This window comes from Triplophysa dalaica, chromosome 19, assembly GCF_015846415.1.
Source record: "Triplophysa dalaica isolate WHDGS20190420 chromosome 19, ASM1584641v1, whole genome shotgun sequence".
Classification (NCBI taxonomy): Eukaryota; Metazoa; Chordata; class Actinopteri; order Cypriniformes; family Nemacheilidae; genus Triplophysa; species Triplophysa dalaica.
In genome coordinates, this window is record NC_079560.1 from 14072241 (window position 1) to 14088326 (window position 16086).

Below are 16086 nucleotides of genomic sequence, written 5' to 3' on the forward strand. Positions count from 1 at the left end.
TTAACCAAATAAAAATTTATTGAAGTTAAATAGTAATGCAGAAAACGTTCAGAAGGAAAACGAAAAGAAACAAAATGCCGTTTGTGGCACACAGATGACCTGCAATGTACAGACTTCACAGCGGAAAGGAAAACTAAACAAAGCGAAAAAGAGAATCAGTGCTTGGACAAGAAAAACATTTACCAAACAAATTCATTTACTGCCATTTTCATCATCATTAACATCATTTTACACACAAGTCTATAAACAGTGTTTCCCGCCAGTGGCGTATCATTTGTACAACTTTAAAATGGACAAATATAAGAAATGAACTTTACACATTGTTTCATCAGTAAGGCCATGTACATATATTAAGCAGATAACAACATAGAATGACGGCAGTAACCTGAGTGAGAATTACCTACTGAGTTTAGCAGAAATTAGTATTCAATGTGCAATCCAGGAACCGTTTGTTTGTATCACATACAGATAAGGCTTCGAGAACAGGGAGAAACAGATACGAGTTTGCACTGCAAAAAAATACACACATTCGATTGGCCTTGAATGAAAGGATTATGGACTTTTACAAACTTGAAAAAAATAATAAAGATATGTTATAAATTCATCAGAATGAAAATGATCAACAGAACAACTTAAATTCTGACATTATTTTGAAGTTATAACTATTAAACAATGGCACATGACAAATTTAACAACACATTTTTAACTGGGCTGCGTTGAATAAAAAAACGAAGTGCTTTCTGAATGCATCCTTTAGTCGTATTAGCTCAAATAAACACAATTACTGTCATATTCAACCCCATGACATGTTGCTGATTGATTTTCATATTTAATATTTTAGCTCTACTATGAAGGTAATGTATAATAAATGACAACATACACTTAGATAAGATATAAACTCATTCTTGGTGTTAAATGGTATACGTCAGCTTTTTTAAAAAAACAAAAAAACTGTATGGCATTATGAGTTTTATTGTACCTTTGATTCTCAAATGAATTTGTTTGAATAACACCGACAAATGTGCAGATTTGATTTTGACACTAAAGCATTCCCCATGATTCTCACAGCATGAACTTTTGAGTTTAACTTCACCTCTTCCTTAATGAGATCTTTGATATTGAAATGATCTGCGAAATTCATATACTACACCGTTATTATCATCAGTGACCCTGAAGTTGTCCACCTTTGTCTTCTAAAAGATAAACAAAACACTAGAACGTAACATTTCGCACATTACGAAATGATGGCCTCCACTAGTGGTTAAGATAAAGAATATGGGCACATGCAGTGCAAGCGCACACGCTCAAACATATAGCATTTAGGCACACACACATATGCAAACACGACGAAAAAAACATCAGTGCATTGCACAAAAGGAAAAATTATGTACAACTGTGACAGACATGATCACTTCACAGTGTTGAAAGCCTGGCTCAGGAAAACAAACTGAGTTCCGTCTTGAAATGTTTTCATTTTGTACACATTTATATAGTAGTTATAAAAAAATCAATTATTGCTAAATTAACAAACCAAGAAAACAAATCCATACATTTTACAACTGTACACTACGGTAGAGACTGGAATGTATCTGAGTCTGTCTGAGAGAATAACGTAAACTGCAAGTGGATGAGAAAATGTGTCAACAGGTGACGGTACGTCCATGGATTTCTTCGGAAGCGTTATGCTTCACAACAGAGTCTAGAGTTTGTGTGCCGTCGACGGAGCGCATTCAGCACGGCTCCCATACAAAGTTCCACGGAGTCCCGTGGCTTTACGTCCAAATGTTCAATGTAAGAATTCACAAGAGTTCTGGATAAAGACCGGACATCCATAGGGCACACGTTTGAGGTAAAAAACAACAACAACGAGGAACAAAACAAAGTATGCGGACTAGATGGTAAGCCGACTCGAACATTTATAAAAAACACAAGTAATAAAAAGTACCTTGAAACTCTAAAGGCACCTTTCGTGAAAACGAAGGACAAAAATACAGAGTTTGGTCTTAAGTGCAACAAGAGGTCAAAATGTAGAGGAAAGTTCCCAAGCCATCATAGTTCAGAGCAAATAAAAAGAGCTTATTGTGAGTGCAGGGGATAAACAAAACGCAAAAACAAAATAAAACGCAGAAACAAAACAAAACGCAGAAATAGCAAAACAAAACACAGAAACAAAGGAAAACACAATACTTTTGGCAAAATATTTTGTTTGACCTACACGTAAAAAAAGCAGCAAATGAATTTTATGCAGCACTTATATTAACTATTAAAAATGAAATGACATCGTTTTTAGCACGTTCAACATTAAAGCAACGATTACCTGCTGATTGTGTTGTGAATTTAAGTCTTTAAGTTTAAATACAACAATGTCAAACAACAGTACAAATCTAAAGAACAATGCTGCCAAATCTAAATGGAAAATAATGCCTCATGGTTTGATTCGGTATGTAACGCAGAACAACAACCAGGATGTTTTTTCCCCATTTATCAGGGGAGGATTCCCAGGAAGACGCGCTGAACACTTTACAGATGAGTGTCGCATATTTACAACAAGATCTGCACGATCAACCGTCCGCAGTTGTTATTTGTACACATATGCACTTTAGTCACGTCCATTTGGTTTACTAGGTCTCTCTAGCTAAGTCACCCTACGTGAGAATTGATGATGTCAAAATATCCCTCTGTTATTCAGTGACTTCCTGATTTGTTTAGAATCCGTTAATGCACGTTTCGCTGTTTAACACAAATGGTGTCATTTGATTGTCGATATTACCATATGAAAATAAAATTCAAAATATAAAAATATTTGCAAAAGCAAATTTCCTTTGCTTCCGACGTCTAAAACAAATATTCAGTGTACATACTGTAAAGGTGTGTGAATTAGCACGGGAACAGAAAAAGAAAACGAAAGCGCTAAGAGGCTGTGATACACGTGTTCTGGTGACATGTACAGTATAGGTTGGGTCGATCGCCTTTTGTAATGATGTGTCCTCGCCACACTTCACAGGTGATAAAGGACAACGACTGTGACCCATTCTGTCCATTTCATTTGGATGATTTTAAATAAGATGCACTGCATGGCTATATAGTGAAAATATACATTCCGATATTTATATAGAGCTATCGTAAAAATACAAATGTGCAAAAACTGTAAACAAATCAGATCCTCAGCGGTGTGGGGGTGGAGCCCCAGCCAGGCCACGCTTTCATAGCCGGGTCGGCTCCTCCTCACTGTCGCTGCAGTTTCCACAGCACTCCTGCAGGGGGAGCACAGACACATGCGCAGTCAAATACTGGTAGACACCCGAAGAAGCATGTCATAGGGGCATTTTAATGTCAGCTCTTTAAAACCCCCCGAAAAACAAATTCTTAACTCACCTGTCTTCCGAAGAGTCTCTGCATTAAGCCCTGTTTGGGTGGGGGTGAGGGTTGACCTCTCCAGTCTAGGTCGGGGGGCACAGAGCTCTCTAAGTTTAACACGTTGAGCTCTTTAAAGCACTCCGTCTCTATCATCTGAATGGGTCGATGATACGAATGCACATTAAGAATGGCAATGAAACGAACACACTGTCATCATTTGGTCACCCTTATGCCATTTAAAACTCTTTATGCTGTGCAACACAAACGAAGATATTTTGAGAAATGTCTCAGTGGTATGTGTCCGTTCAATGGAAGTCAATGGCTCAGTGATGTTTGATTGCCAACATTCTTCTTTTGTGTTCTGTCACACGATTAATCACGATTCATCGCATCCAGAATAAAAGTTCGGGTTGACATAATGCATGTCTGTGTACTGTGCATTTTAATGTTGTATTTATAAAAAAATATGCAATTATTTAAGATTGTTTTATTTTTATATTAATAAAAATGTACGTACTATTTAAATGATTGTCAAATAAAATAATACATTTTCTTAATATATACATTTAGTGTACATGTATGTGTTTATAAATACTACATTAATATGCACAGTACACAGATATACATTATGTAAACACAGACTTTTATTCTGGATGTGACTAATTCATCGTTTAATTAATCGATTAATCGTTTGACATCCCTAGTGTGTGGGTTTTTAACTGATAGAGAGTCAATTGTGTACACAAGTTGTCTCTCTTTATCGCCATTCAGGTTAAAATCATTACTGAAGTTATCTTGACCAAAATCCTTACCTCATTTTGCCAGGGGATGGAAACACATCCAGTAGACACTTTGCAGTAAAAGGAGTCGTCTTTGGGCTCCAGCTCCACTCCTTTAACTGTAGAGAACTGCTCGATGTCCAGCACATCCTTACAGTAGATGGCCTGAGGCTGCAAACAGATGAAGACAACTGCATGTCATGCCGGTGCGCTGAAACACTCACAGCCTGAACTATGCACAGAAAAGTAAAAACAACAGCAGTGGTGAATGGTATCCTGAGGTATAGCACAAACATACTCACATCAGGAATAAAGGGAGCTTCGAGCATGCCTGCTTCAAGACGCTTGAAGTTAATGGAACGGAAAATAGGGTGGGCTTTAACCTCTGAGGCTCCGCCTCCTTGACAGCCAAGCCTCTCGCTGGGGTCTTTGGCTAGCAGCTAAGGAAAACCAAATCAAATAGTATTTTTTTGCTTATAAAAAGTTAAAATAAACAATCAGCCCAAAACACAAGTGTGCTAAAAAGACACAAAGCTAGTATTGAGGATCCACTGAACAATGTGATGTCATTGATCACTTTTTGTGTTTAGACTTGATTCTTAATTTTAATGGTTTTCACTTTTGTCTACCATTGTCATTTTCCCTACTATGGTGGTCAATGGTGGACAAGAACTGTTTGGTTACAAGCATTTTTCCAAATATCTTTCTTTTGTGTTTATCAGAACAAAGACATTCATACAGATTTTGATAGAATTTTTGGGTGAACTGTTCCTTTAAATCATAGATGTTTCTCTTGAGAGAAAACATCAGGAAACGACTCCATTTGATAGTGTCAAAAACCAACTCAGATTTGTCAAGTCTGCTGTCAAAACTATAAAAGTCAGGCTAGTGTAAAGTTCAGTTCAGCGCTAACCATTTTACAGAGTGATTTGGCATCTTCTGAGAACTTGCTGGAATATTCTTCCTCCACCTCCTGGACCAGTCGCTCCACCTCCTCGCGCTTGATTTTCTTTTTGCGCTGCTGAAAGGGCGACTGGCCCTCGATCATCTCGTACAGGAGACAGCCGAGAGCCCACCAGTCTGGACTGAACGTGTAGCGATCGTTCTTCACCACCTCAGGGGCTGATGGGACACACAGAGGTTACACTGACATCATCTACGACACTGTTCCGAGCGCAACTCAAATCAAATAAAAGTACATACCCATATAGCCCACAGTCCCAACCCGACCTTTGATTGTCTGACCTTCAGGTATATGCACGGCCAAGCCCAGGTCTGATATACGTATATGACCTAAAGAGAAACAACAGTCACATTGCATCATGAAAATTCGTTCATCATTTATTCATCCTTGTGTCATCCAAAACCTGACTTTCTTTTCTCTGCAGAACCTCGGTAACCAAACAACATTGACCCCCATTGACACAAAACCACAGAGACATTTCTCAAAATATCTTCTTTTGTGTTCCACAGGAGGAAGAGTCATATACAACTGTGCTTTTGTACCACCTCACACGTTTATTATTTCTACCAAACCAAACACAACCATATACAGTTCATGTGATGTATTCCACTCCCTCTAGTGGCCAATATGAGCGCTTCAGTTTAGAAACAACACTAAGATCAAACTTTAGTTACCCACAAACACCCACATTTCACACAGTGACTTACCATGATCATCCAATAATATGTTTTCTGGTTTCAAATCCCTAACAGAGAAAAAAAGTTTGTTAATTCTCCTTTATTTGTGTGTAAAACTGCGTGTAAGTGAGAGTGAATCTCCTCACCTGTACACTATTCTCTCTCTATGGAGATCTTCTAAACCGCAGCCGATCTCTGCAGAGTAGAACACGGCTCTCTTCTCATCGAAACCAGCATCTCCCATGTGATAGATGTGAAACTTCAGATCCCCTCCGTTCATCAAGGTGAGCACTAAACACAAGGCGTCTTTCGTCTCGTACGCGTACGCAAGACTCACCTTGTAAAAAAAGCAGAAATATGTCAAACACGGATAAAACAGCCCGTGTGGCGAAGTGTCTGAAGTCTTATTTAATGGAACTTGAGGTTATGATGACACTTCTAAACCTCGATTTATACTTGAGCATTGGACCTACTCCATAGCCTACGTGTCGGTTTTCATTTATATTTCTACGTCGTTGTCTGCGTCGACAGGCAATGACCACTAGGTGTCAGTGTCCACGCGCTGTTGCTTGTGTAACCCAGACAAGACCCGAAGAAGAAGCAGCTCGCTTAAGAAGCATTAGCATTGATAGCGGCAAGTTAACAGTGAATTTTGTTGCAGATTTGATACAGAAGCACAAATATTTTACTTCGATAACTCATTCGGAAATACGTTTGAGAAAACATGACTCCTTTTTGACCTGAGGGAGGGGTTTAAACGGACCAATCCCAGCGCATGAGTTGACATTTTTGGAGAGGTGCGCGTCAGGCTACGGCGTAGGTCCAACACTCGAGTATAAATACAGCTTAAGGGTCTTCATTTACTGTATTCTGAATTCAACTTTTTAAATAAAACCCCGTCCAGAACCTTTATATTGTGATGTAGCTAATCTGCAAAAACAGAATATAAAGTCATAAATTAGCACATAGTTTGTTTTTGTAGCACACACCAAAATGGCTTTACAGACACTTGTCTATGTAGGCAGTAGACAGCAAGGCAACACACTGAGTACAGGAAGAGGGCTAGATTCATTTAACAATACACTCGTGAAGTGACTAAATCTCATTAGAACTACCGTGCAAGATCAAGACTGAAAGCCCTTCTGAACAGGATATGAGATAAACAGAAGTGAAGCCTAATCTTGCAATTTTCTCGACGCATGACAACCTTACAGACTTTGTGTTTTTCTTTGAAAACAGCTGTGATGCAATGGCACCGATGCCAAGATAAGGTGGTCGACGAAACAGCTATCGCACTCCACTTACAACAAACCGACTGTTGACTTTCTCCAGAATTTGTTTTTCGTTCAGGGCCATGGACTCTCCCTTCCTCTTCTTGATGCGTTTCTTCTCCAGCTTTTTGCAGGCGTACATCTTCCCCGTGGCCCGGACCTGACATGCACAGACCTTGGGCGCAACAACACAGAGAGGTCCGTTCACGTTGTGTAATCCACTCTTTTACATCGACACTTGGTTAAATAGTGCAGAGGTTGAAAAGCAGTTTGTACAAACTAACACACAAAGAGGTATTTCAGGTGAATTCAGGGGATAGAGGAGCAGATATTACATTAAAGCAGGGTTTTCCCAAACTGGGGTTCGCGACCCCCTGGTGGTTCAACTGGGAATTGCAAGGGGTTCGTCAGATACGCTGCATGTCTACCAGTGCACACAAGTTGTTTCTATTACTTTAAAATGTAAATAGCAAAGAAATGTTTAGAAAATAACAACAGTTATGATATGTTCTATCAATAAAAAGCTCAAAATAGATAAAAAAGGGGTACTTTTTAATGGAGTTCGGCTGACAAAAAAGTTTAAAACCCTTGCATTAAAGAAATGAAAGAGATGTATTAAACCACCAATAAATGATAGACAGAAATAACTTTACTTGTAACCAACTGTATAATGTCCCATTTTACCCCTTAAGTGCACGTGCCTTAGTTCTCAAGACAATACGTTGTCAAAATACTGTTTTAGGATTTAAAATAATAATATTTTTTACTAATTTTTAATGAGTATGTAATGGATTTGTTTGGAGAAGATGGAAGAAATGAAACGGTTTCATGCAAAAAAATGCAAATGAAAATAAATATGAAACTATAATTTAATCTCTTACTGTATTTCTTACATTTAATTTCAGTGTTCAAATATCGTCGCTGCCCTTCTGAGACCTTTTATTTCAAGATTTTAAATTTTCGCAAAATTATTGATCCCCCTTTAATCTTGTCATTGGGTTTTGCAAATCAACTTTGACAACACAGTATTTAGTCGTGCTTTGATCATTTCCTTCAAAACAGAGAATTTGGACATCTGTGGTTTCCGAAGGACAGCGATGTGCAGTATATAGCAGCGTAAATACAAATATGTATTTTTTTATGAGATTCACCCAAGAGGACCTTCGACAGGACAACAGAGGGCAATGCCATGAGTAATCTGATATGAGATTTGCTTTCTTTATATCTGTCGGCATTGACTATAAACCTGAAGGATAATCTGAAGGATTTACGACTGACAGCAGAATAAAAACACGACTGTGTCCTTATAAACCTTGTAATGCACAGATATCTGTTGTTTTAGTGCCACTCGTGATTCATAACACCCTGATAGAGTTCTGCCAAAAACACAGCTGTGCCTTTAGCGTTTCATACTAACCTCGCCAAATCCACCCTTTCCCAACACTCTGTACTGACGGAATGTGTTTTTTGTGACTGGCTGTCTGTCGAGGAGAGAAAGAGAACGATAAACAAATGTTATAATCACATCAAGGAAGTATAATACATTTTCATTTCATTACAACACACACAATTAAACAAACTTTGCCTCTCTGATAAAACGCTGACGCACAATACTAAAAAAACGCACTTGGAATTAAACCTGATGCCTTGGACTCAATATGTGTGTATATACAAGTGATCACTCTGATGGGAATTATCCAGGCCTGGCTTGGACATTCACTAAAAGGACGTTTTTATGACTGAACGTAAATAAACAGCGAGTTCAGAGTTCGCATCTGTTTCGTATAAGCTTTGCTTCAAAAATAAATCATGCCGCCCAAAGGAATAACTCTTGACTCTTGGCAGCGAAGAAACATTTCTTAGCCACATAATAATTTCCCTCGTTTAACATGGTCACATAACTACAGAAAATGATTAGGTTTACATGTCATAAACGCTATTTATACCTCTCCAGCCATTTCCACTGTAAGAAGCGACTGTAGTACATACTGTCGAGGCAGTCTGCAAAGGGGGCCACGCTCAGGTAGTCATGAATCAATCTACAAAAATTAAATAAAACATTGAGAGGTAATGATACATGTGGTCCGGGATAAAAACACAGTAAATACAAGATATTAACAGTTTAAGGGATAGTTCACCCAAAAATGAAAACCATCTCATTATTTAATCACACTCAGGTTGTTCTTAACCTGTATACATATCTCTGTTATGCGGAATACTAAGGAAGATATTTGGAAGAATGTCAGCAACCAAACAGAGCTCGTCCCCCATTTACTACCATAGAGGGGAAAATAAATACTATGCGAGTAAATGGGGGTTGAGATCTGTTAGTTTACTCACATTCTTCCAAATATCTTCCTTAGTATTCCATAGAACAAAGAAATGTATACAGGTTTGAAACAGTAAATGATGACATAATTTTCATTTTAGGGTGAACTATCCCTTTAATGCCAAAACACTTGGTAAATCGGTAAAGGGCAAGTAGTTTTGAACACTTTTTTGTAAAGATAATGAAAACTGACCCTAGTATTATAATTATATCTTTTATGAACGCATACGGGATTTTTTTCACATATTTTAAATCACCAAGCAAAACTCCTAGTTGCTTAGAAAAGCATTTGCGTATTTCGAGTCATCATGTACGTCTTTAGCATAAACAGGCGTGAGTTGAATCCTTTAAGATAAGGGATTTGTTGAAATCCTAATGAAATTTGAGCAAACTAATGCAATAATGAGAGTGTTTCCTGTGCAAAAGACTCACTTGGTGCACTCCATAAAGAGCTCTTTACATGCGTCCTGCTGTAAGCGCTCTGCACACTTAGTGACCATCTCCTCTGTTACCTCAGGGATATAGTCTTCTGACTACACATACACACACAAGAATAAGGTCTACAACAATACAACATCTTTTATTGCACATATACATCCGATTGAATTAAACAACAAGTTAAAACGACTATACGTCAGCTTTAGTAAAACATTTTTTAGCAACTTTAATGGTGACATGCACTAACATAAGCAGTCAGTTATGTGTTGAAATGTTTACTTTACCTTTGGACTGAGGTACTTGTCTAAGAGTTCCTGCCCGTATTCCTTCCTCTTCTCATCTGGTGTTACTTCATACTCCGCCTGAAATGATGGACATATCGGTAACGTTTGTTATGTTATACATTTAGCATTATTTAGATTCATCATATTGCTTCTGTTTATTGTTTTGATATTCAAATTTCAGCATTTATAGGTGTATCGTGGTCATTCCAGTCCAGTGTCTGTTTAATTTCACCAAAATCAAAGCTCAGGAGTGACAGAAAGTCATCCAACAGAAATGTGAAATACTGACAAGCATGACAAGACACGTGAAAACTGTGATAAACATACAAGTTCTTACATTAAAAATAATGTTCGAAATTTTCCTAAATACATGTAGAAATATTACTGTCGTATTATTTCAAAGTGAACATGAACTTGTTTTCTTTGCAGTATTTGAGACTTGAAAAAATACAGAGCGTTATTTTAACCTGTTTCTCCAGTTTTCATTGTCTGCAAATAAATGCAAATAGAAAATTTTATTTCAAATTCGGGAGAAATATTGATAGTACACATACCTATAAATAGTTCTATAAAAGAACGTCTTCATTTTTTTCACTATATAACTGTTTGGCTAGAAAACCAAAACAAACAATACAAAATGTGTATTGAGATTCTGAATAAAGAAATAATAAGTAAGTAATTTGAATATATAAATAAAATATAATAATAAACAAGAATTGAACAACTAGAAAATCTCTCGCAAAACTACATTTGAAGAGTTAATTTGCCCCAATTATTTAATAGGTTCAAAAATCATGTTTTTGTTGTGTTAGCATGTTAACATTGTGTTAGTTAGCTGTATTTTTGTTATTATTACTTGTTCAAAACAACACAACTGCAGTTTGATTGATATAACTTGGAATGCACAATAAAAAAAACATGATTTATTGATTAATTTGAAAACACAATCTATTATCTGTTTTTCCAAAACAAACTCTTTATTTTTTTATGTTAATAATAATTGAATCTCAAATGTGAATTTCAGTAACCAAACAGATCTCAACCCCCATTGTTTCCCATTGTATTTATTTTCCCTAGTATGGCAGTAAATGGGGGATGAGATCTGTTTGGTTACTGACATTCTTTCAAATATCTGTCTTTGTGTTCATCAGGACAAAGAAATGTATACAGGTCCAGAACAACCTGAGGGTGAGTAAATGACAGAATGTTTTCATTTTTGGGTGAACTATCCCTTTAACTTTTACTGCTCATGTGATCTTAACATGTAATATTGTGTCACATAACGAAAATAAAAGTGAAAAGAATACAACGTAAAAAAACATAATGCACAGAATTGTCAAATAATGCAGAATCGAGATCAAACCCCAGTTATAGCCTGAAGAAATAGAGTTAGCACACTTCACATCTTAAACATCACGTTACATAATTTAAAAAAAGGGACATTTTCCCTCAAATACAGGATTGTGGATAGGAAAGCTGATCTGAAATGGGTGTACATTTGGAAAAAGACAGCAGTCCGGGTAGAGAAGGCCATGGTGGTGTTTTCATGAACTGTATTTGTGGTATAAACCTTCTCCCTGTCTGCTGTCTTCATGGTCGGCTTCCTTCTCAAGATGCTTCCAAACAGAAATAGAACTGAAATGAAGTGCTCTACATACCATAGGCACTAACTCTGTTTACAAGAGCTACACAAACACCGCTACTAACTTAAAGAACATGAGAGATCTGACCGGCGTTCACGGACACTTGGCATAAAGCTAATAGCAGTGATTATTGTGCAATTCCAAAAAATACCCCAAAGGTCTTCTCCTTAAAACAAAGTTTCTCACCACAGCATCCAAGAATCTCACACAGCGTCTCAACTCCGGCCTGGTGTCGCAGAACTGTCGGAAGAGCAAGCGTCCGATTGGCTGCTTCTCACAAAGGCTGTTGTAGTCTTTTTCTGTGGAAACAGACCGGTAAGACACACAATGACTAAAGGCTTTTTGAAAGAAGATTTAAACGTACACACAATGAAAATGAGTAAATATCATTTGAGTCAATCGATAAACACAATAAAAATCAATAGCACTTTCCTCTCTTTCTTCCTCTCTCTGTAAAGAGACCCAACCATTAGACCACAACCAAATGGATTACAACATTCACAAAATACTACGGACACGTCCCAGGATTGGTAAAGCTGATACGTTTAAACCGAATCCAAATTTATGATTGGTATATTTATTCTGTTTGCTTAACAGTTTTTTTTCACTATACAGCTGAAATAATACAAATAGTAAAAAGTGAGATAAAAACCCCATTACATAAGCATTGTTTGACTAATATGGGTTTGTCAATGGCTGATTTTAATGCTATATTGATACAACACGGTGGATAATGACCGTAATAAAAATCAATATATAAACGCAATACAACTTAATAGACTGTAGAGGAAATGTGATTACTTGATAAATAATGTGACACACAATATGCAATTTGAATACAATAATGTTTTATGGTTATTAAATCAATTTGAACTATAAGGGATGTAACGATTGGCTTAGCTCGCGATGCGATTCACGATACTGAACTCACTATACTATTTATCACTTTTTTTCTACAAAATGAGTTGAGACAAATTAGAAATGAACAAGTGCCTTTTATTATATTTCAAATGCTGCAAATTTCTTTGTAAAATGAAAATATCTTTTATGTGCAATAAAAAAAGAAAAAGTCTCTAACTAAGACTTTGTCCGTGCTTTTTCCTAATCTGGATATCCACGTTTACTAAGTTAGCATGTAAACACAGCGGCCCCTGTGGTTCAAAACACGTTTCACGATTCATGTCTCCACCGAATTGAATCGTCACATATTATAATCGTTAAAATTCCCGTTAAATCCCTATGAACTATATTAAATTATATTAAAATTAAAAGTTATTTAACCAACAGACATATCATTGCGAAACCTCGTATGTCCAACTTCGCTGTTTTTCAGGAAATGAAAAAACTTGTCAAATGACTGTGATACTGTACTGTCACAGACTTTTTAGCACTTTTTATTGGTAAGTTATTTTCAAAACTCAGCGACAAACATAAGGGTGACTAATAATTATTATTTATGGCAGAAAATTGTAATCGCAAAATATGGAGAAACTAGGTTTCAGGAGGACACAGCAGGAAAATGTTATGCACATTGGCACGCCAGTGCCTTTGCTATCTGCATCAACCATAAATCATTGAGTTATTGCATACCATTGCATTATTTTGACAATTTTGTTATATTACGCAGCCCTATAATTGATTGTATGTACAGCAAATGAGACAATGTAAAAAAAAAATGTTTTAATCTAAATTGACTTTTGTGTTTATTTTATCACTACATAAATAATAAAATAATATTTTGATTTAAATTTTTCTTTGAATGTTACTTCATTCAGAGTATATTGCAGTAAAATATACAATACTGCCACAGAATAAGTTCAAAGACCACTCCAATTGTGCCTTGAATAAGCATCTCTACATTTATTGTGTCCGTTTCTATTTAAACAGACTTTTAACAAGGAACAAACCCCAGGAATGACAAAGTCACCCAACAGAAATGTAAAACACAAACAGATTTGAAAAAAAATCTATTTTATTTGATCTTGTTCAAATATTGTATCCTGAATCACATATAAAAACACTAGTGTAAATTGTGTTGTTTAAACATGACTATGAACTTCTCTGTGAAGTTTTCAAGATCTGCAAACATTGCATCTTTTTGTCATTGTGATCAATCCGTCCCATTAGAATTTTCAGCAAATAAATGCAAATAATACCTTATTTCCATTTGGTAATGGTGTCACTAGGTCACAGAATATACCAATAATATAATTTGACTTAAGCACATACCTAAAAACACTGATATCAGAAAAACGGAAAATAATGTTGGAGTCGTCTCTAAGGTTCTCCGTGGCTGAATTTGCCCATTCACAGTTCTGTCCAAATGACCAATACACTCATCTCTCTGCCACGTGGCGATAAAGAAAGACACCATTTGCAGTAGTGCAACAGCTTAGACATAATGCAGAACTATAAAAGGCCTAGGGCCTCCCTTCCAAGAGAGCTTTTTCATATAAAAGTTAACTAATGTCAAAGAAGAAGTAAAAGAGAAGATGTAAAAAGCCCTGTGTAGAGGTCTATACAAAAATAATTCAGATGGATGTTAAGAGAACGACACGAACAGATATGCTTGCATTTAATTGATTTACTTTTCGTTCGATTTAACTGTGAGGCAATGTATTGTATTGTATTATAGTAGGTTATTAAATATAAATATATATTTTTGTTCGTTATGTGTTAAGGGTTTGAAAATGGAGATGCGAATGTTTGGCAAAAATAAAGAGTTTCACACAAAAAAGAACGACACTAACTGTTTGCAACTGTAAAAACGCCAGCGAGAAGGCTGTGACATCAACAGTGGTTCTAATCCGTGTCTTTAGCCACAAACCAGACACAGTGGTTAAAGTGTTTAAGAACGAGCAGGAGAAAGAGAAAACATTGAAGCCAGCGGAGTGGGAAACGACCAGTGGAAGAGATTTGCATCTGATGTGCAGGTATATGCAAAGAGAGAGTAGGATTGATGCAGAGGCAAATGGGAGCATGTGGACACGCAGTAACATACAGGCAGCGAGTGGGAGGCTGGTATTGATAGCAGCAATGCCACATAACTACACAGAGAGCTTACAGCTATTTCACACGGTCGCTGGCACACACCGCAAAGACTGATTGCGAAGTGCTGATAAGCATCAGGTTTGCTGCTGTCAATGCACGCTTGTAGTTCATTACTTTGCAAGAAAAATATTCGTTTGTAGTCGTTTTTAGTGCATGTTGAGCATTTAAAGGGGTGGCCAGATTTTGTTGAGTTTTATTGTAGATGCACTCTTCCAATGACATGCTGGTATTCCCATTTTGTTCCCATCTCCCATGGTCCCATTTGAGTTCTTGTAGGTGAAAGTTCTGTTAAAAATGCAACTTCTGTCATCCTTAACATATTGTTTTCAATCCCACATGATTTACGTTATTCTGTGGAAACGTGAGCTGTTCTTTTCCACAGAATAAAAATACAGTACAAGGGAAGGGATGCCACCTAAATTCTTGAAGCCCAATTCCGTTTTTATCCGAGATTTTTTTGATGACGCGTTTACACCTTATTTTAAAAGTGACCCGTCTCCGATACTCTTAAGACCAAAAACTGAAGAAACGTCATTTACCTCCGTCACTTATCTTTTAAACAGACCGCAGAACTATCACGGGTGATGAAATGACTGAAATGTATTTTTTTGTCAAATTTGCATTTAACATTATTAAATCAGTTGTTTAGCAAATGGTTCCTTTCGTAAATAAATATGTTGTACAAGCGATTTGTCCAAATATAATGGGGTTTGCATATGTCAACGTGCAGAAGAGAGTACCAGAACCATTTTTCCCACTTCAAGCACTGGCCCTTTTCATACAGAGATTTTGGATAATGGGGGCGTAATGTGTGCCTGGATTTGTTCCTCTGTGTGCATATACACATAAAGACATGTGACGTTAGGCTACTGTAATGTAATGTTATATTTTTTAATCGTGAACTTAACTGTCACTGTAAAGGAATTTCCTTTGTGGTGTTTTTAGGTGGCTTAAAAGTGCGGATTGGTTTTATTACGACTTTTCTTGTATTATTAGTGCCAAAAACATCTAAATAAGCTCTGTTGATGGGTTATTATTATGCAGCATTTGTTGTTCACTAAATGTTTAAAGAAATACTTTTTGTTTATTTAATTGGTAAATGCAGAACAACGACCAACAATAAGAACAAAAGGTAGACTTCTTTTTTCCTTTAATACGTTCAGCCAGCTTATGCTACAAATAAGATAAATATGAAAATAAATAAATAAAATCAAAATGTGTATGCGTCTGTATTGCAAATAAAACTGAAAGCAGCGGAAAGGCATTAATGATGTACGACTCGCATTGACGGGT

General features: G+C 36.6%; 1 protein-coding gene across 1 annotated transcript in view; it reads right to left on the reverse strand.

The window, feature by feature from the left end:
* Positions 1-16086, reverse strand: part of grk6 (G protein-coupled receptor kinase 6) — a 32018-nt gene continuing 15932 nt past the window's right edge. Inside the window, exons 3-16 of the mRNA XM_056730932.1 lie at positions 11929-12041; positions 10100-10177; positions 9810-9910; positions 8995-9087; positions 8466-8529; positions 7083-7223; positions 5924-6114; positions 5808-5845; positions 5340-5429; positions 5050-5258; positions 4439-4576; positions 4170-4307; positions 3376-3510; positions 1-3254 (exon numbers count right to left, since the gene is read on the reverse strand). Of these exons, the coding sequence (XP_056586910.1) occupies positions 3204-3254; positions 3376-3510; positions 4170-4307; positions 4439-4576; positions 5050-5258; positions 5340-5429; positions 5808-5845; positions 5924-6114; positions 7083-7223; positions 8466-8529; positions 8995-9087; positions 9810-9910; positions 10100-10177; positions 11929-12041 (1580 nt within the window). The 3' untranslated portion in view covers positions 1-3203. The remainder of the gene's footprint in view (positions 3255-3375; positions 3511-4169; positions 4308-4438; positions 4577-5049; positions 5259-5339; positions 5430-5807; positions 5846-5923; positions 6115-7082; positions 7224-8465; positions 8530-8994; positions 9088-9809; positions 9911-10099; positions 10178-11928; positions 12042-16086) is intronic.